The 26,179-nt window shown below is 45.7% G+C and overlaps 3 protein-coding genes across 4 annotated transcripts in view; 1 reads left to right on the top strand and 2 right to left on the bottom strand.

Moving 5' to 3' along the window:
- Nucleotides 1–18,905, top strand: part of PSMC3 (proteasome 26S subunit, ATPase 3) — a 43,969-nt gene extending 25,064 nt beyond the window's left edge. Inside the window, exons 13-14 of one of the 2 annotated variants that reach the window (XR_012655779.1) lie at nt 817–2,576; nt 17,263–18,905. The gene's annotated coding sequence lies outside the window, so the exon portion shown is untranslated. Of the gene's footprint in view, nt 1–816; nt 9,052–17,262 lie in introns of those variants that run through there. The other variant, XM_075065338.1, reaches the window with a different exon arrangement.
- Nucleotides 1–26,179, bottom strand: part of FAM180B (family with sequence similarity 180 member B) — a 404,198-nt gene that overhangs the window by 188,159 nt on the left and 189,860 nt on the right. The gene's annotated exons all lie outside the window — the stretch shown is intronic.
- LOC116832614 (transmembrane protein 178B-like) lies at nt 503–21,321 on the bottom strand. Its single transcript, XM_032793437.2, has 5 exons — nt 21,259–21,321; nt 20,948–21,206; nt 10,664–10,777; nt 8,307–8,444; nt 503–2,130 (listed from the first exon to the last, which is right to left on the bottom strand). Exons 1-5 carry the CDS (start codon nt 21,319–21,321, stop codon nt 1,886–1,888), a joined length of 819 nt encoding a protein of 272 aa, XP_032649328.1. The 3' UTR covers nt 503–1,885.

Raw genomic sequence — 26,179 nt, 5'->3', positions numbered from 1 at the left:
GTGAAATTGGCCTTCAAGTCTTACTTGGGCTGGGACAGGCTTAAATCCTCGGGTGAGAGTAATTGCTTATGTTTTAGAGCCACTTGCTGTGGAGTAGGAGTGACAGGGAATAATACATTTAGGGGCTGTAAATATAATCTAAATCAACCATTGGCTGCAGGCCAAAGGGATGCAAGGTCCTCAACACATCTACAATTCTTTCACTGCTGCAGCCAGTGGAGGCAAACAGCTAAGCAGAGCCTGTCCAATTCTACACTGGATTTAGCAGTCTTTTGTTAGGGTCATGTATTTGTTCCATACCACAAGCCTCTCTCTACTTCTCCTTTGCAAAAGAATGTTCTTACCTTCTTGCTCCTAATTCCACCCAGGATCCTTCCCTCATTGTGGCTGTTGCACCCCTTTTTCAACCTGTTAATATATGACACTTGTATACAGCTTGAGGTGGAGTGAGTAGTTACTGCTCTGCAGTGCTGTGGGAAAAAACTCACCAATCCATCCAATAAACAAGTTTTTCAGTAGTTTAATGCCAGTTGAGAATCACAGCCTCCATTTAAAAATGACACTTTATAAATACACTGACTTTAGCACTGCTTATCTTACATGCCATTCAGTTGTGTTAGAGAAACACATCCCTGTTCCACTGCCTGTGCACCTTGTGGGGGGAGGTGGGGGAGCAGCAGGAGGTATGTATGAAAGAGAACTTTATCGGGCAGTAGCTTGGCTCATGTTCCTGAGTTAGCCCTAGTGCTGATGTGGGTTACAAGCTGCTTGCCATCCATTCCTCCAAAAAAATGTTTTGTTCTCTGCTGGTTACAGGACATGGTATCAACTGAACTGTGGGTTTGTGATTGAACTGTGCACAGCTGATGCATCCCACATTCCAGACAGACAACTGGGGACAAAGCCTCGGCAGGACAGTGTATGAAATGAGCATAAGCCAAGCATTCTTGGGAAAATAAATTATAAATCTTCTGGATATTAAGCAACAAGCTACTGTGACTGCTCCATCTTCATGTTGGCAATGGGTTTCCCTCTAAGCTCATCACTCTTTTCAAAGAGAGCTCTTTGCTTGCAGTGAGGAGTCATGTACCTCAGGTAGAAGGGAGGTTGAGCCCAGCAGCTGAAACTACTACCACTCTGTCTCCTTGTGGAACAATTCCACAGTGACTGAATGGTCCCTGTAGCTTATTGGTCCTAGCTTTTGCACACACTCATAACTAGGTCATGTGCATTAGCTGGCAGATGCTGCTGCTTACTCAAAGAAGAGACTGACTTCAGCTACAGGAAGGGCCTGATGTGGAGAGCAGAGGACCAACTCTCCCCTCCCCCCAGAAAGGGAATGCTGGTTTGTTTAACTCCTGCTGTCTTTCCAAGCACATACAGTAATGGCCTTGGCAGCCCATCTATCAATACTGAGGATGGATGAACTGGCCTAACCACTATTTGGATCTCCAGGCTCCTTTGGACAATGGAGGGCTGAACCAAACTGCTAGAGGCCAAGCCAAGCCAGGTGGAAGGGTGTTCAGCCTCCTAACAGTGTTACATAAACTCTGCAGCTACACATTTATAATGGACAAGAATCCTCCACAACTGGACTACAACAAAAGAGCTGCAGTTAGTGTTTCAAACAAACCGGAGATAATCCCTTGTATATAAAAGAAAAAGTCCCTCTTAAATCAGTGAGCGAGTCTGTGTCTAAGACAGAAATTCTGTAGCAGGAGAACCACAGGATTGTATTTGCCACAGGACTTGGCCAAAAACCTTTAACATCCCTAGTTTGTACACCCTCAGCAATGGCGCAGAAATGCCATCTCCATGGTGCTGTTAACCCACAGCTTTACCTAGGCTGTGCTTGCTGGAGTCTCTTCTCCTGCACCCTTTGAGGTCACACAGCTCCATTTTCCTGTCTGGGTTTCTGTACAGCAGTACGAGAGGCATTGAGTGAGGGGGCCAGTGTGCAGAGGAATCCAGCCAAAAGAGTAAGTCCCAGGCCTCCCCAGGCACAGAACATGGACCAGCCGTAGCCATGGCTGATATCCTCTGGCAGCCCATAGACATAGCGAGGATAGCGAGACAACTCAAAATTAATCCCAGCCACACAGGTACAGAGTGAGATGATACAGCATGTACCTGCAGGAGCAAAGCAAAAAGAATAGGCAACCTTTGACCAGGCCTGCAAAGCACTGCAGCTGCACCCATAGGTTCCTTCCTCCCTCTCTAGGCAATGCCAGGTCTCAGACTCTTGATGACCCTTTATTCTTTACAGTGAAATCATGGGAAGAAAAAAAAATGCAGCCCCCAGCTCCACTACAGTGCATTTCATTTTCTAGCTCCTCAGGTTAGCTTCCCCTCACCTGCTTAACTTAGGTTGACTTAGTGTAGACGAGATCTAGATGAATAATGTAACTGCAGTTGATGTAGCTTAGTCAACTTACTGCAGTGTCTACACAAGATATTCTCCTGCAGACTTACCTTACTCTTCTCTGGGAGCTAGAGTACCAGAGTTGATGGGAGAGTGCTCAGCAGGTCTTCACCAGACCTGCTAACTCAACACCACTGCATCAAGTGGAGCAGCAGTAAGTGTAGACATGGCCTTAGTGCTCACACCTACACTGATGTCTCACCTGTGCCCCACCATCCAGGAGCTGTTTCAGATTAATTTTCTCTATTTCTCTGCTGAATTTTGCTAACTTCTTTCCTTTCCTGCCCATGTTCCTAATCCTCTCAGTGCCCTTTGTAGAAATCTGGCTTCCCATTTCAGCTAACATGCTGTTTACCCTCTCAACTCACCAAAAGTTCAGTCGAGCTAGGTAGGCCTCCATAGTAAATTTTCAGCTGTTACTCCACCCATTCCCAGAGAGAGAACCAGCTGAAAGGAAGCCTGTCTTGGTTTGGTAAAAGTTCAGCCGTCACTATTTAAGAACCTGGCACACATTTGTGCTGAATATTTATCCACCAACAAATTTGTGGCCACTATCACACACATCTCAGATAGGTCATTTAAATACCAGAACCTAAGTGCTGGAAAGCCAGGAATTAAAGTGACACATCCCACACCAGCCAACCTTCATGCTGCTCAGCCTCCAGTGGGACTATCTTGGACTCAACAACCAACAGTGGCCTACTCCGTTCCCTTAATGGACCAGCGGAGAGCAGGTACCCAGACTCCTCTAAGTAAGGCAAGCCACTGCCTCCCAACTCAGGAAGTACTTGTAGCGTGGGTCTGGCCCTTTTGAGCTTCCTCTGCTCAGGGACAAGGTAAAATGTCATCTTATGAACCTTTTGCTACAAGCAAACATTCATTTTCTCCACTGACCAGTTTTCTGGGGTTCAGGTTTTATGCTAAGATCTCATTGCTAGGTAAAAGACAAATTTATTTAAAGGAAGCAGAGGGCTCTGCCTTTGCCCTATTCAGCAGTGTGCTAAACTTGCTGGAGCTTGCCAAATCTACTCTCATTCAAAAATGAACATCTTGTTCCTCGGGGAGGCTAGTAAACTATGTTGCATATCTCCTCCTACCTTTTTTTGGCCACTTAAAAAAAAGTTTGAAGACTTTTGCAGCCTGGAAAATAACTCATTTTCCACACCATAGTCTCTCAGGAACCTTGGTTGACATGGCTTCAAATCCCCTACCCCAGTTATTGACCTAAACTACCAATTTTCACATGTTGTGGTTTTTAGAGAAGGTGCAACATAGGCATATCAGATCAATGAGGGACTTCCACACCACTCCATCACTGACCATTTTTAAATGAAGATTAAAGCTACACTATAGGAATCATTTTGGGAGAGGTCTATCTTCTGTATTATACAGCTGGGTCAGACCAGATGATCACAATGGTACCTGGTCTTGGAATTTATGAAACAACTATTCATAAGTGATTCTGCTTAGGAAATCCGCTAGGTTGGTGGTGACACTCAAGAGGTGAAGACCCATTAGGGTTATCCCTGTTGGCTCCATGGCTAGAGCCTAATGACTTCCAGGCAGTGAGGAGCCAAGCAGCTGGCTCCTTGTCTGTTTATGCAGTTCATCTGCACTGTGGACTTTTTGAAGAACAGATAGAAAGGCCATGTGTGCTAGCCTGACTGTGAGCTCCAGTACATGGATGTAGAGCCTTATATTCTCTAGGATTTGAGTTCCTGGCCTTTGTAGATGATCCAGTAGGCTTCCAGTCTGTACCTGGTGTGTGTGTGTGATTCAAGCAGTTGAGGAGGAGGGGTTCAGAATAGTCATGCCTCCAAGCCCATTTTTCAGGTTCCTTCCAGCAGCTCAGTTCTGTGACAACCTACAATAGGACCCTTGTTCATCGGGTGTTCTGTTGGGGAATACAGCTACCTGAAACAAAGGCTGAACAGATGCAGGTGAAGTCTGCTAAGCAGTATCATATACATGTGGCCTAGCAGCACCAGAAACATTTATACAGTTGCAGTCAAGTACCAGTGATTGCTGGGGCAGGAGCATTTCTTCAGGAAGGGATGCTCCTAGCAAACTGGAATCAGGGCTCCTATGAACTCTTGTCTGTGAGGGGATGAGAGACTGTTTTTCATAGTTCACCAGGGCTACATCTACACTGCACACCAGTAGCAGCAGTGTCATAATGGTCCCTTCTGACCTTAAAGTCTATATGCAGCTTCACGCAGCTGTGAAAAGCAGACTGTAGCCACACTGTAGTATGTAGCTACATGTGTCCGTGAAAGGCTCTGACTGGGGGCAGAAAGCAGGCAAAGGCTTTGGCAGCTCCCTGCAGCAGGGAAAGGCTTCAACAATGGGAAACTGCTGCAGCCTTTCCTCACAGCCTCTCCCTCTGACAGAGCCTTTTCTCACTGCTGGAGTCTTTCCCTGTGGTGGGGAAAAACTCCAGCAACATGAAGGCAGTGGGACACTACACTGCTAAAAAACAGCAGTATAGGGGAGGCACTGCTTGGGCAAGCAGGGTATGTACCAAAAAGGTTTAGGCACGTCCTTACTCTATTTTCCTGAGCAGTGTCTCACTGCCTGCAGGGTGGTGGGAGGGTATGTAGAGTCTGTACTCCACAACCCACCAACAGGAGTGTGCCGTTCAGATGTCTCTTAGGAGTACCAGGTGAAAGAATAGGAAGAGGATGATGTACTTCAGTTGTGCTACAGATTCCTGCTGAGATCCACCCTTAATCAGCCAGTTGTCCAGGTAAGGATAAATGTGGATGCTTTTTCTTTTTTGAGCTGTGCTGCTACCATCGTTAGGCATTCTGTGTAGACTTTCAGGGCCACAAAGAGTCCAAACAGCACCACCTATTGTTGGTAATAGTTTGTCCCCACCATGAATCTTAGATACTACCTGAGCGCTGGCTGGATGGGTATATGGAAGTACAGAGCCTGCAAGCTGAGAGCCATGAACCAGTCCTGGGCTTGCAGAGATGGACACAAGTGTTACCATCCTGAATCTGTCTCAGGTCTAGAATAGGACAAAGATCCCTTCTCTTCTTCAGGATAAAGAAATCTCTCTATTTCCATGGTATCTCAGCTATGGTTCCCAGATGAAACAAACAATGAGGTCATTTTTGTTTGAACAGGCTCTTATGAGAAAGGTCACAGGACGGGGAAGGCAGAATGTAGTGAATGGAACTGTACAAGGTAGCCTTGGGCAACGTTGTCTAATGCTGTTTGTTAGCTGTGACAGGCACCCAGGCCTCTTGGAATGGGGCAAAGTAGTTCCTAAAGTAGTTTAGACTTTCGATCAGCACTGTTGTGACTCTCAACCCTCCCATCAAATCTGCTGTCTCAGAGGAAGCTGGGTTGGCCAAAGAGGTGGAAGATGGACATTCCCTGCAGCTGATATTCCAGCTGTTAGCCCTAGAAGTAAGACGACGTCCCCTGCAGTTGGTGGGGTTCATATTTGTAAGAGTTTCTGTAGGGAGCTGATGTGTAAATCCCAGGGACCTTAATAAGGCCTTTGAATCCTTGTGGAAGTGGAGCACTTCATCTGTCCACTAGGTGAGGAGCACCAGTCCCTCGAAAGGCAGGTCCTTTATCCTGGCCTGTATTTCTTGTAGCATGCCCAGTGCCTGGAGCCAGCAGACCTGTCTTGTAGTGAGGGCTGTGGCAATCAGTCATATCAGAGGCATCCATAGCTACCTGCAGCAATGTTCCCATGAACCATCTGCTCCTCCTTGATGATATTCCATGTTATCCCTGCTATTCTTTCCCACATGAAGTAATTGTACTTGGTAATTCACCACCCAAAGCAACACCTCATGAAGATGCCTTTTGTCCAAACACGTCTAACTTTTGTGGGTCCTTATTCTTAGGAGTGCCTTTCTTAGACTTCGATTTCGCTTGCACTGCAGATGACCAATAACCCTGAGTTTAGGTGAGGACAGAAGTGCTCAAAACCTTTCGGCAGCACCTGATACCTTTTCTCCACACTCCTGGAGGTGGGAGGAAGAGTGGCCGGGGTCTGCCATAGCCCTTTCGCCATTTCTAGGATCCTTTCATTAACAGGGAGAGTGATGCTGGTGAGGGTCATCGCACTCAGGATATCAAACAGTTTGTGAGACTCTTTACATAAACTTAGTCTCAATGTCCAAGGTCTCCACCATTCAGGACAGGAGGTCCTGGAAGGTATTAAAGTCTTCTATTGCTGAGGCGAATGCTAGCGTTACCACCTTGTCTGCTGTCGGCGGATGATGGGGACTGTCCTCTAGTCTCCTTTTCTGGAGGGCAATGTCTGGTTCTAGTATGGTTGGCCTAGCCAGAAATGCTGCTGGAGAGCATGGGGTGCAGAAAGTGATCTGCTCCTTGACATCTGGGAGGACAGTTGTCAGTAAGACCAATATGGCATGCCGTACAGATATTGGCCACATTAGGGCTGGCTGGCCCAGTGCCCTCTCCATGCTGCTTGCACTCCCAGATACCCTCCTTGGATCATTCTCCGATGACAGGAGACAGAGCTTTCTACTCAGTGCTGGCAAGAAGAATTACATCAGTGACAGAGAAGAGGAATATCTCACCTCATTCAAGAGTGATGCTCAGTAATGGTACAAGGCTGGTACTGGCCATCTCTTCAGTATTGGGAACATCTCTGGGAGTGATACGGATATCTCCAGAGCATACCTGAGCCTCCTGCTCAGCTCTATAATGAGTATCATTGCAACTGGGTCTCTTGTTCTGCATGATTGATTAGGAGCTTTGTCCTTGACGTGGTATTTCCTTGCCTTCCATCTGGGAGCTCCCCTCAGTCAGAGTTACATGGATGCTTAGACCAACTACACAAGTTGGTATGCTGTTTATGAGTGGGCACGGGGGCTGGCTGTGCTCCCTGAGTCAGGGCAGTTGGTACAGGAGCTGGAGTTGTTTGTGCTGACGTAATCAGTGCCAGGACTGTTGCAGTTGTGCCCATGCTGAGGTTGTCATTACCAAGGTTTGTCTTCACAATGAAGTGTTCAGCTCCGACTCTGCCAGTGTTCTCCTTTCCACTGTCCCATCCTGAAGTGTGTTAAGTCCTTTAATGAGCACTGGCTTATCTATCCTCACTCTGGACCCAGAGGTGACTGTTACAACTAGAGTGACCTACATGGACTGCTCAAGCAAATGTAGCTTGAGCCCCACTTCCCTGGACTTGTGGGTCCTGGCAGAGAAGGACTTGCACACAAAGCACTTATTCAGGAGGTAGCTCTCCTAGGCAGAAGAAGCCTCGTCTGTATCCATCCTTGAGGAGGATCAACCCATTGCAGGATGGGTAGGGTTTGAACCCTGAGTGGACTCTGCCATGAGGTGTGGTGGTTGGCACTAAGCCCGTTGCTTTGCTGTACATGGAAATGATCAATTTGCCATTTTTTAAAACAAAAAATGTCCTTTAGAGAAAAAGTGTGGGGGCAGAATTCTTCACCAGACTGGAAGAACTGGTTTAAGGTCTCTTAAGAGTGTAGCAGGTCGAGCAGTCACTGGATTCTGCCTCACTTCCATGACCAGCAAGAGGGAACCGAGGGAGGGTCATTACTGCCCCACCCTTTATACCCTCGTGCAGGAGCATGAGGTGGCATAGGGGACATGCACAGCCTTGATGGACACCGCTACTCAGAAGACTCTGATCTTGCGTGCATGCCTACAGTGAGATCTACACTGACACAGATGCAAAGAAGAAACCTGACTCATCTCCTGCCGTGTGTGTCTAAAATTTCAATCTCCATGTTACATCAACTCTCGCATTAATAAATGGCTTTGTGCTATTTGCTGATGAGGCTGATTGTACTTCTGCATGCTTGGGATGTCACTCTAATACTTTTGATCAAAAGTTTGATATTAGAATGAACAGAAAAACTCTCACCTCCCATGAGGAAGAGCAGTCCTGCCACGTATTGCATGAGCTCATGCTGTTTACAGCAGCCCAGCATACCAATGATCCAGCCAAACAGGATGATGGAGACTGCCATGCCAATGAAGCCGGCTGTCATTCTCCGCAGATCTGAGGAGAGAGAGGAACAAGAGGGGAAGAAACAAAGGAGACACCAAGACAGGATGTTGGGGAGGCGAGAGAGAGAGAACAGACACAATCCATTGAGATTATTAGGTCTACTGTCCCGAAAGTTAGTATCCCTGGTGGGCTTCCCGTACTGCACCCTCTTAGAAAGAAATTGTTTGCATTACAGTAGTGTCTAGGCACACGGAGACCAGGGCCCCTTTGTGCTGGGAACTACACACTGTCTTAAAGTGCAAGAGACAAATTGGACAGAGGGTGATGGATGGAAGGGATACAACGTACCAGCATAGCAAACACTCTGATGGTTTGCAAACATCATGTTAAAACCACAACTTTTTTGTTGCTTTGTTACACTGGGGTTATTTGTTGTTGTTGGGAAGTGATTAGCTAGCCAGAGACAAAGGAAAGGAAAGGAGACACTGAAAGGAGGGAGGTAAAGGAAAAGGGGAAAGTATGGAGGACAGTTGTAGTGAGGCTGAGGTTAGGAGACAGAGAACAGGAGGAAGAGGATTGGTGCAAACAGCTAATCAAAACAGGAGAGAATGTCCATAGTAAAAGCTGTAAAAAAAAAAAAAAATAATAATCCAAACACTGATGAGGTCTGAGGTCCCTGCTTTTTTCTACTGTTGCCACCAACTCAGTTTCTGGCTGACTTCTCCCAGCAGTTTCTCTTTCCTGAGCTCAAATGGGGGTGGGGAAATGGAAGGGGTGTTCCCTGTGTACTGGAACATCGGGGACACTGGGTAATGCTATCTGAGTCTCAGCTACTCTCTTCCTCACTGGAGTACACCTACTTGTCTCTGATCCTGCTGGAGCAGCGGGCTACCTTTTAAAAAATGATCGAGTTTGGGAGCCCAACTTGCATCACTTTAAAAATGTTTTATTTTCAAAGGACTGATGCTCAGCACTTGCTGAAAAGCAGGCCCCTTTAATATGTCTCAACTTGGGCACACCAAAAATCACTAAGCAATTTTGAAAATTTAGACTAGAATGTAGGAATCTGGTGTTCTGAGCCACACGCCTACAGACTTGTCAAGCCCTATGGGATTTTCTTGTATGTCTCTCTAACCATAGTTCTTTGTGACAGTATCCATGTGCAGCACCTACATGAACATGCAGATGTGTGAGGCTACAGCATGATCTCAGTCATGTTGCATTAATTGCATAAAAAGTCATCTAAACTTGTGCTGGTAAGTTATATAGGGTGGAAACCAGCAGGGGAAGCTAGGTTGCCTTGTAGCTCATATCCTCAGAAGTCCAGGAAGGGAACCTCAGAAGGCAATGTGAACATGGATGGGACAAATAGGGGAAGTAGGTGAAGAAGGAGATAGAGTGGGGCACTTTCAGGTGCGTTGCAGGTGACTAGACAGCTGGGAGGGGTTTGGGTAGGAAGGAACTGGCAACAGGAGGATGCAAGGATGGGCTTGTGGAAGAGTCAAAATTAGCATGCTTTCTGAGAGGAGAGGTCATGAGAGTCAGGGAGCTAGAAAGAGGTTACACACCATTTGGGAGGTACAGAGAAAGCATGGCAGGCACTATACAAATCAAATAAGTGTACAGCCCTGACCTGATAGGACTAATCTGTGCTTCAGCATTGAGTCTGACCAAAACCTAGCTGCTGTGAGGGTATCCAATAAACTGCAGTGACACTTCCATCACACCCTAACATCTGCAACATTATTGCCAATTTATATGGCCCCTGCAGTAGCCACTCCAAATGTCCTCTACACTTGGGTCACTTTGCTTGTCTCCAGCCTCCCTGATTAAGGTTCATTTAGGCCAGGGGTTGGCAATCTTTCAGAAGTGATGTGCCAAGTCTTCATTTATTCACTAAGTTAAGGTTTCATGTACCAGTAATACATTTTAATGTTTTTAGAAGGTCTCTTTCTATAATATAACTAAACTAAACTAAACTATTGTTGTATGTAAAGTAAATAAGGTTTTTAAAATGTTTAAGAAGCTTCATTTAAATTAAAATGCAGAGCCCCCACTGGACCGGTGGCCAGGACTGTGTCACCTTTGGCACGTGTGCCGTAGATTGCCTACCCCTGATTTAGGCACTAGATACCCCGTTCACTGATCTCTGAATCAGTGCCCCATTTGGTACTGAAGTCACAGCAGTGACCTAGATACGAAAGTTCTAAATATGCTTGTACCATGCTTAGTACGGGTGCATGGCATTGATAAGAGCCTGGATTACTTACGGAGAGCATGCCACTCATCCTGCCGGATAATGTTGGTAATATTGATGGGTAAATTGCGTGGCAGAGAGGATGAAGTGTAATGGTACTTCACAGCAGTGCAACGCTGAATAACTCCTGAAAGAGACAGAAAGAGCAACGTCTGTACTTAGCTTGACTTTAGGAGGTGCCTCATTCCCTTTGTTATCCTAAGAAGTAGAGTTTGCCAGTCTAGCATGCCAGATGGTCTTAGTTCAAAGTTAACCACTAACTCAAGCCAGCAAATGAATAGGACAGCAACAGAGCAAGTGTAACCAAAAAAGGGAGTGTGACTGTGAGTGTTTCAGGATGGGCACACAAAGTGTAACCTGGGATTAAAAGGGGAGGGGGGGTAAGTGTGGAATAGTCACTGAGGGAGAAGGCAGCCCCATTGCCTGGGAGTTAACAAAACACTAGCAAAAGCATACTTAGGGAACAGTCCAGCTCAGCTCCTTGTGACAATTGTTGTGAAATGCTCAGGGATATTAGAGAGGTTACAAAGGCAGACAATTCAGAAATAATGGGAGATTTCAACTATCCTCGTATTGACTGGGTATATGCCACCTCTCAAAGGGATGTAGAGATAAAATTTCTAGACACAATTAATGACTGCTTCTTGGAGCACCTTGTCCTGAATCCCATAAGGGGAGAGGCAATCCTTGATTTAGTTCTATGTGAAGCACAGTATCTGGTCCAGAAGGTGAATATAGCTGAACCATTTGGTAACAGTAGCCATAATGTAATCAAAATTTAATATCCTTGTAGGAGGGAAAATGCCAAAGAAACCCACCACAATAGCATTTAACTTCAAAAAGGGGAACTACATGAAAATGAGGAAGCTAGTTAAGCAGAAATTTAAAAAAAAACAGAAGAATGAAATGCCTGCAAACAGCATGGAGGCTGTTTAAAAACACCATAATAGAAGCTCAAACTATATGTATACCCCAAATAAATAAAACGGGACCAAAAAAATGCCGTGATGGCTAAACAGCAGGGCAAAAGAGGCAAAAAGGAATCCTTTAAAAATTAGGAGTCAAATCCTAGTGAGGAAAATAGAAAGAAGCATTAACTCTGGCAAAACAAGTATGGAAGTATAATAATGCAAACCAAGAAAGAATTTGAAGATAAGCACACACAAACAGCAAAAAAAAAAAATCATCAGAATCAGGAAACCTGCCAAATAGTCAGTGGGGCCACTGGACAGTTGAGGTGCTGAAGGAGCACTCAAGGAAGATACTGTCATTGTAGAGAAACTAAATGAATTTTTTCCTCAGTCTTCACTGCAGAGGAAGATCCCCACACGAGCCATTCTTTTTAGGTGACAAATCTGGGGAACTCTGCTAGGTTGAGATACCAATAGAGGAGATCTTGGAACAAATCAATTAATAAGTCATCAGACCAGATCATCTTCACCCCAGAGTTCTGAAGTAACTCAAATATGAAATTGTAGAACTACTAACTGTGGTATGTAACCTATCGCTTAAATCAGCCTCTGTACCAGATGACTGGAGGATAGCTAAGTGACACTGATTTTTTTAAAAAAAGGCTCCTGAGGCAATCCTGGCAATAACAGGCTAGTAAGTGTAGTTCAGTACCAGGCAAATTGACTGTAAGTATAGTAAAGAACAGAATTATCAGACAAATAGACAAAGGTAATATGTTGGAGGAGAGTCAGTTGGCTTTTATAAAGAGAAATCATGCCTCACCAATCTATTAGAATTCTTTGAGACGGGTCAACAAGCATGTGGACAAGGATAATCCAGTCCATATCATGTACTTGGACTTTCAGAAAGCCTTTGGTAAGGTCTCTCACCAAAGGCTCTTAAGCGAACTAAGCTGTCATGGGATAATAGGGACGGTTCTCTCATTGATCAGTAACTGGTTGAAAGACAAGAAACAGGGCAGGAATAAGTGTCAGTTTTCACAATGGAGAGGTAAATAGAGAGGTCCCCAAGAATCTGTAGTGAGAACCAGTGATGTTCAACATATTCATAAATGAGCTGGAAAAGGAGGTGAACAGTGAGGTGTCAAAATTCTCAGACAATACAAACTTGTTCAAGATAGTTAAGGCCTAAGCTGACTGTAAAACATTACAAAAGGGATCTCACTAAACTGGATGACTAGGTGACAAAAATGGTAGATAAAATTCAATGCTGGTAAGTACAAAGTGATGCAAATTGGAAAACATGTTCCCAGCTATACATACAAAATGATAGGGTCTAAATTAGCTATTACCCCTCATGGAGATCTTGGAGTCATTGTGGCTAGTTCTCTAAGACATTCACTCAAAGTGCAGCAGCAGCCGCAGCCAAAAAAGCTAACAATGTTAGGAAAGAGATATATAATAAGACAAAATATCAAAGCCGCTATATAAATCCATGGTACATCTACACCTTGAATACTGCATACAGTTCTGATAATCTCATATCAAAAAAGATATATTAGAATTGGAAAAGGTGCAGAGAAGGGCAACAAAAATGATTACGGGTATGAAACAGCTTCCATATGAGAACAGATGAAAAAGACTTGGACTCTTCATCTTAGAAAAGAGATGACTAAGGGGGGATATGATAGAAATCTATAAAATCATGAATGCTATGGAGAAAGTGAATAGGGAGGTGTTATTTACCCTTCACAGAACACAAAAACCAGGGATCACCCAATGAAATTAATAGGCAACAGGTTTAAAACAAAATAAGGTACTTCTTCACACAACACAGACAACCTGTGGAACTTGTTGCCAGGTGTTGTTGTGAAGGCCAAAAGTATAATTGGATTTGAAAAAGAATTAGATAAGTTCATGGAGATAGATCCATCAATGGTTATTAGCCAAGGCAGTCAGGGACAAAACCCCACGCTCTGGGTGTCCTGAAACCTCCAACTGCTGGGACTGGATAACAGGACTCTAAAATACCCAGTTCTGTTCATTCCCTCTGAAGCATCTTGCACTGACCACTGTCAGAGACAGGATACCAGGCTACATGGATCATTGGTCTGACCCAGTCTGGCCATTCTTATCTTATGTTCTTATGATTTCCTTCTCTAATGAGATTCATTGGGACAGTAACCTCTCAGCACAGACCTGGTTCCACTGGTATTGTGGGAGGGACAGGCTTCACAAGGGAAAAAAACAACAAAAAAAGGCAAGTACACGGTGGCCCTCTTAAGTCCAAGGATATTTAGAAATTGAGAAGGGGATGGCAGAGAGGTGATCTCAATTTCTCACATGCTAAAAGACTGTTGATTTTAAGTTATTTTAGAATCGAATCTGAGTGCGTAGATTTGTAAAACCACACTAAAGAGGGAGATTCCACAGTGTGCTCCCTTTCTAAGTCCTTATACAGCTCCCATCAACAAGGACAGAGGAACAAGATTTGCATTTTGTTAATAAAGACTTAGTTCAGAGAGGTAATATGGGGGATTTCACTGTATGGATACCTCTTGTCCATTCCCAGAACTCAATCTAACTCTTATTTACTTCAGTGGGATCAGGTCTCATTCACAAAAGATTCGTACAGCTCTGAATTAAGCACTTAGACCACATCCTCCACATCATGGTATCTAATTAACTAACTAATTCCAATCATCATTGTCAATCACTGATATCCAATTATTAATATTTACCATACTAAACACTTTATACGGTAGGGTTGAATTTTTAGTGTGTACACCTTACAGATCAGGGTTGGCCAAGTCTACTGACTCTCCGAGCTGCATATGACAATCTTCAGAAATTCAAGAGCTGGGGCACAACTGTTGGGGCTTCAACCCTGCAGGAGGCACCAGCTGAGACTTGGGCTTCAGCCCTGCTCCTGCTAAAGCCAGGAGCCCCAGCAGGTGTGCCCCACAGGACTGAGTCCTCAAGACCTCCCTCCCTGCAGGGCAAAAGCCCTTACCCCACCACCAGGCAGAGATCCCAAGCTCCCCACTCCAGTCCACTAGGTGGAGAAAGGGGAGAGCTTGGGAGGTTCCAAGAGCTGCACTTTAACCATAAAAGACCCACATGCAGCTCACAAGCCACAGTTTGGCCACCCCTGTTATAGATCTAGCTTCTTGGTGTGAGTTTTTATGGACTCTATAATTAAGGCTGCAAGTCTGTCATGGAGGTCACAGAGTCAGATTCTATGACTTTCCGGGACCTCCGGGACTACTCCTGTGGCCGGTGTGTCTGGCCCAGGGGCCACCTGAGCAGCTCAGGCAGCCCCTGGACCAGCGGCAACGGGGGTCCCAGGCCATATGCCACCACCAGGCCCCACCCCAGCAACAGTGGGCCGCCCCTTGCCCCAGAGTGCCCAAGATTTAGTCAGGGTATATAGTACAAGTCATGGACAGATCACAGGCCAGGAATTTTTGTATACTGCCCATGACCTGTCCATGACTTTTACTAAAAATACCCGTGACTAAAACGTAGCCTTAGCTATAATACAAATATACAATTAGAAATTCTATATAAAACTAACAAACATCCAAATTAATCAAGTCTTATAAAAATCAGTGTCACATTAGTAAACAGGTATTGCAATACAGGCCCAAAAACAAACACTATGATTTATCTCCTACATTCAGTTAGGCAGGGTTTGTCAAAGGTAAAACCTAGATAGTACAATCATTCCTTACAGTAGTCTATCACATATATATGAGAAGCAATTTTACATTTTTATCTCAGTATATAAATATAAAATTTAAGACTATAGCTTGCTTTATAGATCACTTATGTCCCAAGGGATCTGAACTAAGGATTCACTAGCTAAAACTTCATTGATTAAAACAAAGACACTAGCTCTTTATTTAAACCGGATGGTTTAAATATTTTTAGAATATAAATCCCATATACATCTGGTTTCAAAATGTTAAGTCCATTGCTTTCTCTCTTAGGGTTTAAAATTTACTCTAGTCCTATAAAATGTAGGGTGCAAACAGAAGATACTGTATCAAGAAGTGTTTCCCTAAAGGTGAATTTGAAGTTTGTAAATATGAAGGCCAGAAGAGACCATTATGATCATCTTGTCCAGGGATCGGCAACCTTTCAGAAGTGGTGCATTTAGTCTTCGTTTATTCACTCTGATTTCAGGTTTCATGTGCCAGTAACACATTGTTAACGTTTTTAGAAGGTCTCTTTCTATACGTTTATAATATATAACTAAACTATTGTTGTATGTAAAGTAAATAAGGTTTTTAAAATGTTTCAGAAGCTTTATTTAAATTAAAATGCAGAGTTCCCCCACTGGTGACCAGGACCCGGGCAGTGTGAGTGCCACTGAAAATCAGCTCGCGTGCCGATTTTGGCACGTGTGCCATAGATTGCCTACCCCTGTTCTAGTCTGGTCAGCTACATAACACAGGACAAAGAACCTCCTCTGATAATTTCTGCATCAAGCCCATACCTTCTGGTTGAGCTATGATGTATGTTTTAGAAAGATATGCAGTCTAGATTTAAAGACTGCAAGTGTTAGAGAATCCACTACCTCCCTAGATAAATTACTCTAAAGGTTAATTGCTCTCACTGTTAAACAATTGTGCCTTATTTCTAGTCAGGTTTTCTAGCTTCAGCTTTCAACTATTGCATAATGTTCTGCCTCCTGCTAGATTAAAGCACCATTAACTATCACAAATCTCTTCCCCATGAAGACAGTTGTAGACTGTGATCAAATCACCCCTTAACCCTCTCATGGATAAATTAAATAGATTAAGCTTGTTTAGTCACTCACTATAAAGTATGTTTTCCAGATCTCAGATAATTTTTGTAGTTCTTTTCTGAACCCCTTCTGGTTTTTCAACATCCTTTTTGAAGTAAACACAGTATTCACTGATACCATATACACAGGAAATACCAGCCTCTACTCTTGCTTGAGATTCCCAGCTTATACATCCAAAATTTAAAATATAAAGTTTCTTTGACAAGACATTTTCCATACAACCATGTTTATTTGGATCATCCTACCATTTTTTTTAATTCTTTCCTGATTGCATCCCATATAAATCTTTCACAATCTTGATTGGGATTTAGGTCCAGGTAACTGGCCTATAGTTCCCGGGTAATCCTGTTTAACCTTTTAAAATGTTGGCACTATGCTGGCTTTTCCAGTCCTCTGGAATCTTCTGTGTTCCAAGTTTGTTAAAAATCAACATTAATTGTTCACAGAGGTCCTCTCCCAATTCCTTTAATACCCTTAGGTGCAAGTTATCCAGTCCTACAGCTTTTAAAGTGTTGTAATGTTAACAGTTGATATTTAACATTCTCCCTCATTACTGATCGGATAGTATGTACACCTCTACCTCGATATAACGCTGTCCTTGGGAGCCAAAAAGGTCTTACTGTGTTATAGGTGAAACCATGTTATATTGAACTTGCTTTGATCCACTGGAGTGCGCAGCCCCACCACCCTGGAGCACTGCTTTACCACGTTATATCCAAATTCATGTTATATTGAGGTAGCGGTGTATATCATAAAGTTATAATGAAATCACTTGCATCTTCCTGCTAAGTTCCAAGTACAAAGAAAAAATATTTATTTACTACTACTGCCTTTTCTCTATCATGATTGATAATTTTACCTTCCTTTTCTCATATTGGACTGTGAAAGTATAAGGGGTACCATTCCGCTGGGGTCAGAGGCCTGCAGCTAGCTAGCTAACTGGTTAACTAGCCCTGCCCGCTGCACATGAAAAAGAGCAGGACATGGAGGAAAGAACTGCAATATCTTCCAGAAAGTTGAGGGACCAGGGGCTGTGCTCCCAATACACTGCTACAGGTGCTAATGCAAAGATCAACTGCTCCAGAAACCAAATGGACAGAAGGCAGACTGCGTGGAGTCCATTACTGCTGAGGCTCTGAGGCAAGTGCCAGGACATCTTAATAAAAGTTACTAGCATGAGGATCAGAGTTGGGGAAGCAACCAGTCAGCCTGCACAGACTTCGAGGGAAGAGTCTGCAAAGTTTTGATTTGTTTGGTAAGAAGGCTTAAAATAAAACTAACTGCTGGAAATTGCTTCCCTGGATTCCTTGAGAGAGCTCAGACAGAACTAACTAAGGAAGTGAGCTGGTTCAGCAAGATGAAAGCCTGGTCTGGTAGAAGGAAGGCACTATAAAATAGGCCCCAGTCCTTTTTACATGGTCCTATACCATTGCTAGGAGTTTTTTGTTCCAGATTATATTTAAATAACTTCTTACTGTCTTTTAACTCTGCTGTCCATAGGGGTTTTTTCCACTGATCTCTTTAACTGCTAAGAGAAGCTATCTACATTTCCTGATTGCACGCATTGCCATCAAGTTCTCCATTTGTTTCATTTTATATTGCTTCTTTCACCTCCCCACTTAATCAGGATTTTTATATCCAAGAAATCTTTTCATGATTGAAAAGGTGTGGGATTTTTGGGCATTTAATAAAAGCATTTTAAAACAATCCCTCATTATTTTTCCCTCTTATGTTTAAATAGTTCCTCAGCTAAATTTTGCTCATGATAGTTTTCAGCTTCTTTACCTTTTTGTACATTTATGTTCTGAAATTCTTATCTGTAAAGGCTGAGATGCTTGAAAGTCTCTATAAAATCACATTACCATGTAATACTGCAAGTTACCACATCCAAATTACGAGACACCATTTCTATTATCGGTTTTTGTCTTGTAGTAATAGGTAAATAATTAGATAAAGGCAGGGTGAACTTAGTTTATTCAAACCTTGAGAAAGGCCCATAAGGAGTTGAACCAATGGATTTCCCCCTTCCTAGTCTACTTTCTTAATAAATCTTTTACAAAATCTCTATTGAAATCTTATAAGGTCATTTATTCCTCTGTCTCTGCAGGCCTCTGAAATTTCTTCTTTTTCATAAATCAATTAGTAGTCCCTATTAAGGTTTCAGATTTGGGCTTGTTGCAAAGCAAGGAGAAAGAAAGCCTTGCAATGATAAATTGTAACAACCTGCAGACCTTAACAAGGGAAAAGGTTTGCCTATAGTTCCCTACACATAATAATGTCCCTGACCAAAGAGGACAATGACAAAGTCATCTCTCCACTGACTTGAAGAGGCTGGTTACAAACTGTAGCCACAGGAAAGTTGGGTGCAGGAAGAGGCTGTGAGCAAAGCAGGGAATGAGGAGGAAACAGTGAGAAGAGCCAGATCTATTTAAATCCATGATCCTGCAATACTAACACGTGAATGACTTTACTTCCATGAGTAAAGAGGTAGGTGGATCAAGCCCTACACAGAGAACCACCACTCTTGTACCCCCACCCCCAAAAAAAAAAAATATACCCTGCGCTTTTCTGGCTGATGGGAATGGTCTCTTGACAAAGTTTAAAAGAAGAATACAGTGAGACTCAAAGTAATGTGGGTTTTTTTTGAGGGATGGAAATGCTGGTAATTTCAGTAGAAGCAGAATGGTTCAATAAGAAGCAGAAACAGAGGCAGACATTTTAAAATGACACAGTCAATTAATAAAATGAAATTAATGAACTGCCTTTTAGTGGAATGAAATCAACATGGAAATATAAATGAAAATGGATCCTGGTAGATTAAATGGAGAAAGAAGCTAATTTATTTTGTAATGGCATTTCTAGGAACAAGAGCCACAGCTGCACATTAGAGAGGATTCAGAGATGAAGTCCAGCTCCACAATGAGTCATTCCATCTTCTGTTGTACAGGGGCTATGGGGACTTGAACCACAGCTGGAGGACACATCAAAACTACTTAAACAATTGGCTTTTGCTATTTATTTTCATTGTGCCTAAGTCAAGGAGCTTTTCCTCCCACCCCCTACTCATCCATGTTAATAAATATCTCCTGGGTCGGTAAATCATGCTCTTCAGAACAGAATTTTTGTTGTATCCCACTTCCTAACTACTCCATAAATTGTCTATCTGGATTGTAAGCACCCTGGGACAGGGGCTGTCTTAATACCTGTCTAAGTCAGACAGCACACTGTTTGCACTATCAGAATAAAATATAATAATGTATGAACAATTGCTCAACTGTGTGTCATATGCCCTGTTAAAGGATAATCTCCTTAACCCAGGTAGCAGGGACCTGTGCTGGTGGAGCAGGATCAAAGTTCTATCCCCACCATAAAGACTGGGGCATAGCAGAGGGATGATCATGCAGTGGGAGAGGGCACATACCTATTAAAATACATGAAAGATTCACATGATGTAATAGGAGGGGCTAGGCCTTTTCTCTACAGGTCAGGTAAGATCATGCTTGGAATATTTCACTCTTTCCTTGGCCATTAGCTGCCAAAAAGATACTGACCCAATGAAGCAAATTCATAGGTTGATGGGGGGCGGAGGGGGAAGAATCCCTCCAGGGGATATATGGAAGGGTCTCCTCAGGACCATGGCACTAGTTCCAATGGTGGGGACTTTAAAAAATAGACTGGGAAAAGCCCCGCAGAACAAATTGGGCTGCCTACCTGTTTTCAACTACAAGGAGGGAAGCGCCCTGATCAGACCCAGGCAGGGCCAAGACAACAGCATAGCGGTAGCAGTGCTACATGGAGTAGACATCTGCCACCCCTTCCAATAAATATATAACAACCTTTTAAATCTACCTGGCTGTGAAAAGCCACAGTTGCCCACAGACTCCTGGCCAGGGCTGTGAGCTCAGTCACCTGGAGCCGCCAGTGCTCCTTTTCAGCTGGGGTACTGCTCTGTAGGATATGCCTCAGGGAAGGTGTCAAATTCCCTTACAATTCCTTGGCTGCCTGAGCTGCTACCCCCCCAGGCAGTGTCATTGCTTCCATCACCGCGCCCCCAAGAGATGCGCCAGAGCAGCTGGCCGCTGCTGCCACCCCTGCACCAGAAACAGGTGCAGCCAGGTGAGGCTGAGGGGGCAGAGCCGGGCCTGGGGCTGCACAGGTGGGAACGGAGGGGGGGGCAGTGACAGACCCTGCGGCATAGGAACAGACCGACTTCGAGGCGGACTGAGCCGCCCGCGCCAGGATGAACCACCCACCGCCCGGGGCTCTGCCCTCGGCCCGGCGCAAAGGCTATTTCCGGCCGGTCGGCGCCGGCTGCCTGGGGCTGAATGGGGAGCGAGGCGGGCTCAGCACCGCGGACAGCGGCTGCTCCAGCCTCAGGAATTGCCCACCTCCACCACAAAGGACCCGGTTACCGGCAGGGGGCAGCCCAGGGAAAGGGCAACGCGGGCTCCTCCCCACCGGACAGAGACGCCAGAGCCCCCCACCTCAGGCCCCCCGAACCCTCGTCTCGGCCCCCTCATTTCCTCCCACTCCAGCCCCCGAGCGCCCCCGCCGCCAGCGCCCAGCCCCGCACCTTGCCGGATGAGCTCCTCGCTGTCTGGCTCGTAGCCCGCGCGGTGGCAGCGCCTCCAGAGCCCGGAGATGGTGGAGTTGAAGCGGCGGCCGCAGTGCGAGTCCAGCGCGGCGGCGGCTGGGGCCGGGGCCGGGGCAGAGGCCGGGGGGTGGCCGGGCAGCAGGGCGAAGGGGGGCGGCGCGGAGCGGCAGTGCGGCCTGGGCGCTGACAGACCTCGGCAGCTGGAGTCGTGCTCTGGCAGCCGAACTCGCAGGTCCAGCTGCGCGCGTCCGGTTGTACCAGGACCAGGAGTCGGTCCGATGCCACGGCACAGAGCGGAGGGCGGCGGCGGCCAGAAGCACCACAGAGGACGCTCGCGCCTGCCGGGCCGCCATCTAATACCCGCGCCGGGGGGGGGAGCGGCTGGCACGCGCGGCAGCGCGTCCCAGGCAGCCGGGGCTGGTGCCAGCCTACCTGCTCGGGCCCGGCTTGGCGGCCGCCCCCCCCCAGGGCAGCCTGGCCCGTCACCCCCGCCCTCTAGCGCTGAAGAGGCGCCTGGAGCGGGGCACGGCCCCGTCTGCCCCGGAGGGAGCCTGGCCCCGGGAGGCGCGAGGCTGCAGCTGGGTTCCCGTCCCACCAAAGTCTGACGCCTGCGGGGCAGGGAACGTCTGGCTGCCGAAGAGCCGCCTCGCAACCGCGCGACGTGTGCTCTGCTCCAGGGCCAGGCTGAGCGAGCGGCCCGGCGCTCAGTGCCCCGGCCTTTGGGTGCCTCCCGCCCGCAGGCCCCTAAACACGGTCTCCCCATCAAGAAAATCCCGGGGCATCATCTTCCGCGTCCGCGCTCCTCACGGTCTCAGCCCGGCTCCCAGAGGCGAGCCTGCGCCTCCTGAAACGCTGCCCGTGCACTTTGAAAAAACGCGTTTCCATCTGGCACTGCTTCTGGCAGGGAAGCGTGTGTGTGAAATGCTGCGTGTATCGCAGCCTGTGCTTTTCTCCAGCTGGCCCAAAATCAAGTGGCCACAGCTGGGCACGGCCAGATACTCCAGCGATGCAAGCCGGGTAACTCTTTCAATGCAAGACAATGTTAAACCCAGCGATAGGAGCCACCCCAAGAAATGGCCCCACAATGGTCTCTGGGACTCCATCACTAGCGGATTTTGGCTGATAGATAGTTATGAGGGTGAGCACAGGGGCAGCCCTTTTCTTTGAGAACCATGTTTGAAATCCCGCTTAGGGTACCAGCGATAGCCCAGTCGCTAGTGAATGTCCGTTCTGCTGTACCATCCTGTGATCATAGCCAAGTGAAGCTGGAGAGAGCCATGAGTAGAACAAACAAGAGTGCTACAAGATAGCCCTGAAGGGTATCTGTAAATCTGTCTGAGGACTTAGATCTAGATTAACAGGGGTATTGCATGTCTGTAGCGGAGGGTCAGACCAATGGTCAATCTATCCCAGTATCCTGTCTTCCAACAGTGGCCAGTAACAGATGCTTCAAAGGGAATGAACAGGGCAATCAAGTGATCCATCCTCTGTCATCCAGCCCCAGCATCTGACAGTCAGAGTCCTAGGGCCACCCAGTGCATGAGGGTGCATCCCTGACTAACTTGGGAAATAGCCATTGATAGACCTATCCTTCATTAACTTATCTAATTATTTTTTTGAATCCACATTATAGGTTTGGCCTTCACACCATCCCCTGGCAACCAATTCTGCAGGTAGCCTGGGAGTTGTGAAGTACTTCTTTTTGTTTGTTTTAAATGTGCTGCCTATTTCATTGGGTGGCTCCTGGTTCTTGTGGTTATGTGAAGGTGTAAATAACACTTCCTTATCCACTTTCTCCACAGCATTCATCATTTTATAGACCTCTGTCATATCATCATTGAATTTCATCTGCCATTTGGTTCCTCAGTCACCCAGTTTTGTGAGATCCCTTTGGAACGCTTCACAGTTTGCTTTGGATTTACCTATCTTGGATAATTTTGCATCATATGCAAACTTTGCCACCTCACTGTTTACCCTTTTTTTCCAGATCATATATGAATATGATGAACATCACTGGTTCCAATACAGCTCCCTGGGGATCATCACTATTTATCTCTCTCCATTCTGAAAACTGACCCCTTATTCCTACCCTTTTTCTCTCTTTTAATCAGTTACTGATCCATGAGAGGGCCTTCGGTCTTATCCCATGACAGCTTATTGTGCTTAAGAGACTTTAGTCAGAGACCTTGTCAAAAGCTTTCTGAAAGTCCAAATACACTATTTCTACTGTATCACCTTTGTTGAAGTTCACTGACCACCTCAAATAATTCTAATAGATTGATGAAGCATGATTTCCCTTTACAAAAACTGTGTTGACTCTTCCCCAACAAATCATGTTCATCTATGTATCTAATAATTCTGTTTTTTACTATAATTTCAGGCATTTTGCGTGATACTGAAGTAAGGGTTATTGGCCTGTAATGGCCAGGATCATCTCTGAAGCCTTGTTTAAAAATTGGCATTACATTAGTTATCCTCCAGTCATCTGGTTCAGAAGCTGATTTAAGTGATACGTTATATACCAGAGTTGGTAGTTCTGCCATTTCATGTCTGAGTTCCTTCAGAAGTCTTGGGTGAATACTATCTGGTCCTTGTGACTTATTACTGTTTATCAATTTATTCCAAAACCACCTGTTGATGCCTTACATTGGTCACGTAACTAGAATGGCTCAGGTGTGGGAATCTCTCTCACATCCTCTGTAGTGAAGACTGATGCAAAGAATTCATTTAGCTTCTCCACAACAGCCTTGTCTTTCTTTAGCAGCTCGATCATCCAGTGGCCCCATTGATTGTTTGGCAGGCTTCCTGTTCTGATGTACTTACAGCTTTTTCTTTTTTGCTGTTAGTTTATGAATCTTTTGCTAGTTGCTCTACACACAGGGCCAGCTCCAGGCACCAGTCGAGCAAGTTCGTGCTTGCGGGCAGCAGATTCTAAGGGGTGGTATTCCCTCAAATCTTTTATTTTTTTGTTTCGCCGCTTCAGCTGGCCCGCAGATTTTTTTCTTTTTGTTTTGCCACTTCGGCCGCCCTGTAGGGGGCAGCGGCGTGGAGGGGAGTGCACTGCTGGGAGCGGGCTGCCTCAGCTGGTGCCAGGTCTGTAGCAAGCCTGGCAGGACAGCCCACGTCCTTCCCTCCCCGCTGACCAGAGCGGTGGGGAGCCCTCCCCGCAGGTGGCACGGCGGAAGCCCTGGCTGACCCCCTTCTCTCCCCTCCCCCCATTCACTCCCCCCACTGCCCGGGGCACATCTGCAGCACCAGAAGTCCCCCTGCACTCGTGCTCTGGCTGCCCTGCACAGTTTTTTTTGCTCTGCCGCTCCACAGGTTTGGGGTTTTTTTGTTTTTGGTTTTTTTTGCTTGGGGCAGCAAAAAAGCCAGAGCTGGACCTGTCTACACATTCTTTTTTGGCCTGCCTCCTTTCTTGACTTGCCAAAGTTTATGCTCCTTTCTATTCTCCTGAGTAGGATCTGACTTCCAATTTTTAAAGGATGCCTTTTTTGCCTCTAATTGCTTCTTCTACAGTAACTTCTCACTTAACATTGTAATTATGTTCCTGCAAAATGCAACGATGTTACACGAATCCAATTTTCCAATAAGATTTAATGTAAATGTGGGGGGTTAAGTTCCAAGGAAATTTTTTGGGGGGCAGACAAAAGGCATTATATACTGTACCATACTATACTGTGGTTAGGAAGTGCCCCTGGCTTACCCCACAAAGGCACAGCCCACTGCAGGCAAGGACGCTAGGAAGCACCTTCGCAGCAGCAGCTTCCCTGAAGAACAGGGGCTGACTTTGCCAGGGGATGCTCCAGGCCTGCCCCTTCCTGTCCCCACTCCACCTCCTCTCCAGAACAGCCACATCCCCGCTCCTTCCCCCTCCCTCCCGAAAGTCCTAAGCACCAGCAAACAGCTGTTTAGTGGCACTTAGGACTTTCGGATGGGGAGGGGGGGAAGACTGAAGATGTGGTGCTTCCGCTCTCCTCCCCCTCCCCCCCAGTGCTTCACGCTTGGACTTTCTGGGAGGGCTGGGGAGGAGCAGAGATGCAGTGCTTCCCCCTCCCTCCCAGAAAGTCCTAAGTGAAAGTCCTAAGCGCTAGGAGGGAGGGGGAGGAGGCAGAGAAGAGGAACTTGTGCAATGCTCCCTTGTAAAGTCGCTGCTCTTCCACAGAATCTTACAAGCAGTGGACAGAACAGTCAACCAAACTACATTATAAGGGAGCACTGCACAACTTTAAATGAGTATGTTCCCTAATTGAGCAATAATGTAACTTTGAAACGTTAACCCAGAGGATGTTAAGTGAAGAGTTACTGTACTCTGTTGTTTAGCCATTGCAGCATTGTTTTGGTTTTACTATATTTTTTAATTTAGGGGTAAACATTTAATTTGCACCTCTTTTATGGTATTTTTAAATAGTTTCCATGCTGCTGGCAGGCATTTCGTGCTGGTGACTGTTCATTTTACTCTCCATTTAACTAGCTTCCTCATTTTTGTGTAGTGCCCCTACCCTACCTCACTTCATCCATGATGACTTGTAAAAGCCACAAGCTTTTAAACTAACATTTCAGTTCATTACTTTCAACTGAATTCTACAGTCTTTAAGGAGGGAGAAATGAGAAAATTCACTCGGAAAGTGTTACTAACCAGTAATTTGAGTTCTTAAGGAGAGTCACAGTACAAATCTACATTCTTGGGATGGAGTTGCTCACTTTACACAAGCCTAGCTTTGGTAAGAAATGAGAAAATTGGAGCCTCCAGTGAGTCATTCTTTGAACACCATCCTTTTTGCAGATTCTGCCATATTTAGTAGATAAGATTGGGGTGGGGAAGGGGAGTACAGGGAAAATTTCCCCTAAATCTATATTATAGTACAGTAACTCCTCACTTAAAGTTGTAGTTATGTTCCTGAAAAAATGCAACTTGAAGTGAAACAATGTTAAATTAATCCAATTTTCCCATAAGGTTTAATGTAAATGCGGGGGGTTAGGATCCAAGAAAAATTTTGGGGGGCAGACAAAAGGTATTATATACTGTACGGTGGGGGGAGGTGCCTCAGCTTACCCCTGGGGCTCAGGGCTGGGGGTGCAGGGTCTGGGAAGAAGTTAGGGTGTGGGAGGGCACTCAGGGTGGGGGTGCAGGAGGAGGTTCAGGGCTGGGGCAGGTAGGAGGTGCACAGCACTTACCTGGGACAGCTCCTGTTTGGTGCAAGGGGTGTA

The sequence above is a fragment of the Chelonoidis abingdonii genome, chromosome 4, assembly GCF_003597395.2.
Source record: "Chelonoidis abingdonii isolate Lonesome George chromosome 4, CheloAbing_2.0, whole genome shotgun sequence".
Taxonomy (NCBI): Eukaryota; Metazoa; Chordata; order Testudines; family Testudinidae; genus Chelonoidis; species Chelonoidis abingdonii.
Note: the sequence above shows the minus strand (reverse complement) of the source record. Positions and strands in the feature narration are given on the sequence as shown.

Excerpts from the sequence above, each read along its gene's own strand:
- LOC116832614 (XM_032793437.2), bottom strand. The coding sequence starts at position 21,321 with ATGGCGGCCCGGCAGGCGCGAGCGTCCTCTGTGGTGCTTCTGGCCGCC. Across the intron at positions 21,207-21,258 it reads CCGCCGCCGCCCTCCGCTCT|CTGGACCTGCGAGTTCGGCT; the intron begins GTGCCGTGGCAT and ends GGACGCGCGCAG. Across the intron at positions 2,131-8,306 it reads ACTGCTCTTCCTCATGGGAG|GTACATGCTGTATCATCTCA; the intron begins GTGAGAGTTTTT and ends TTGCTCCTGCAG.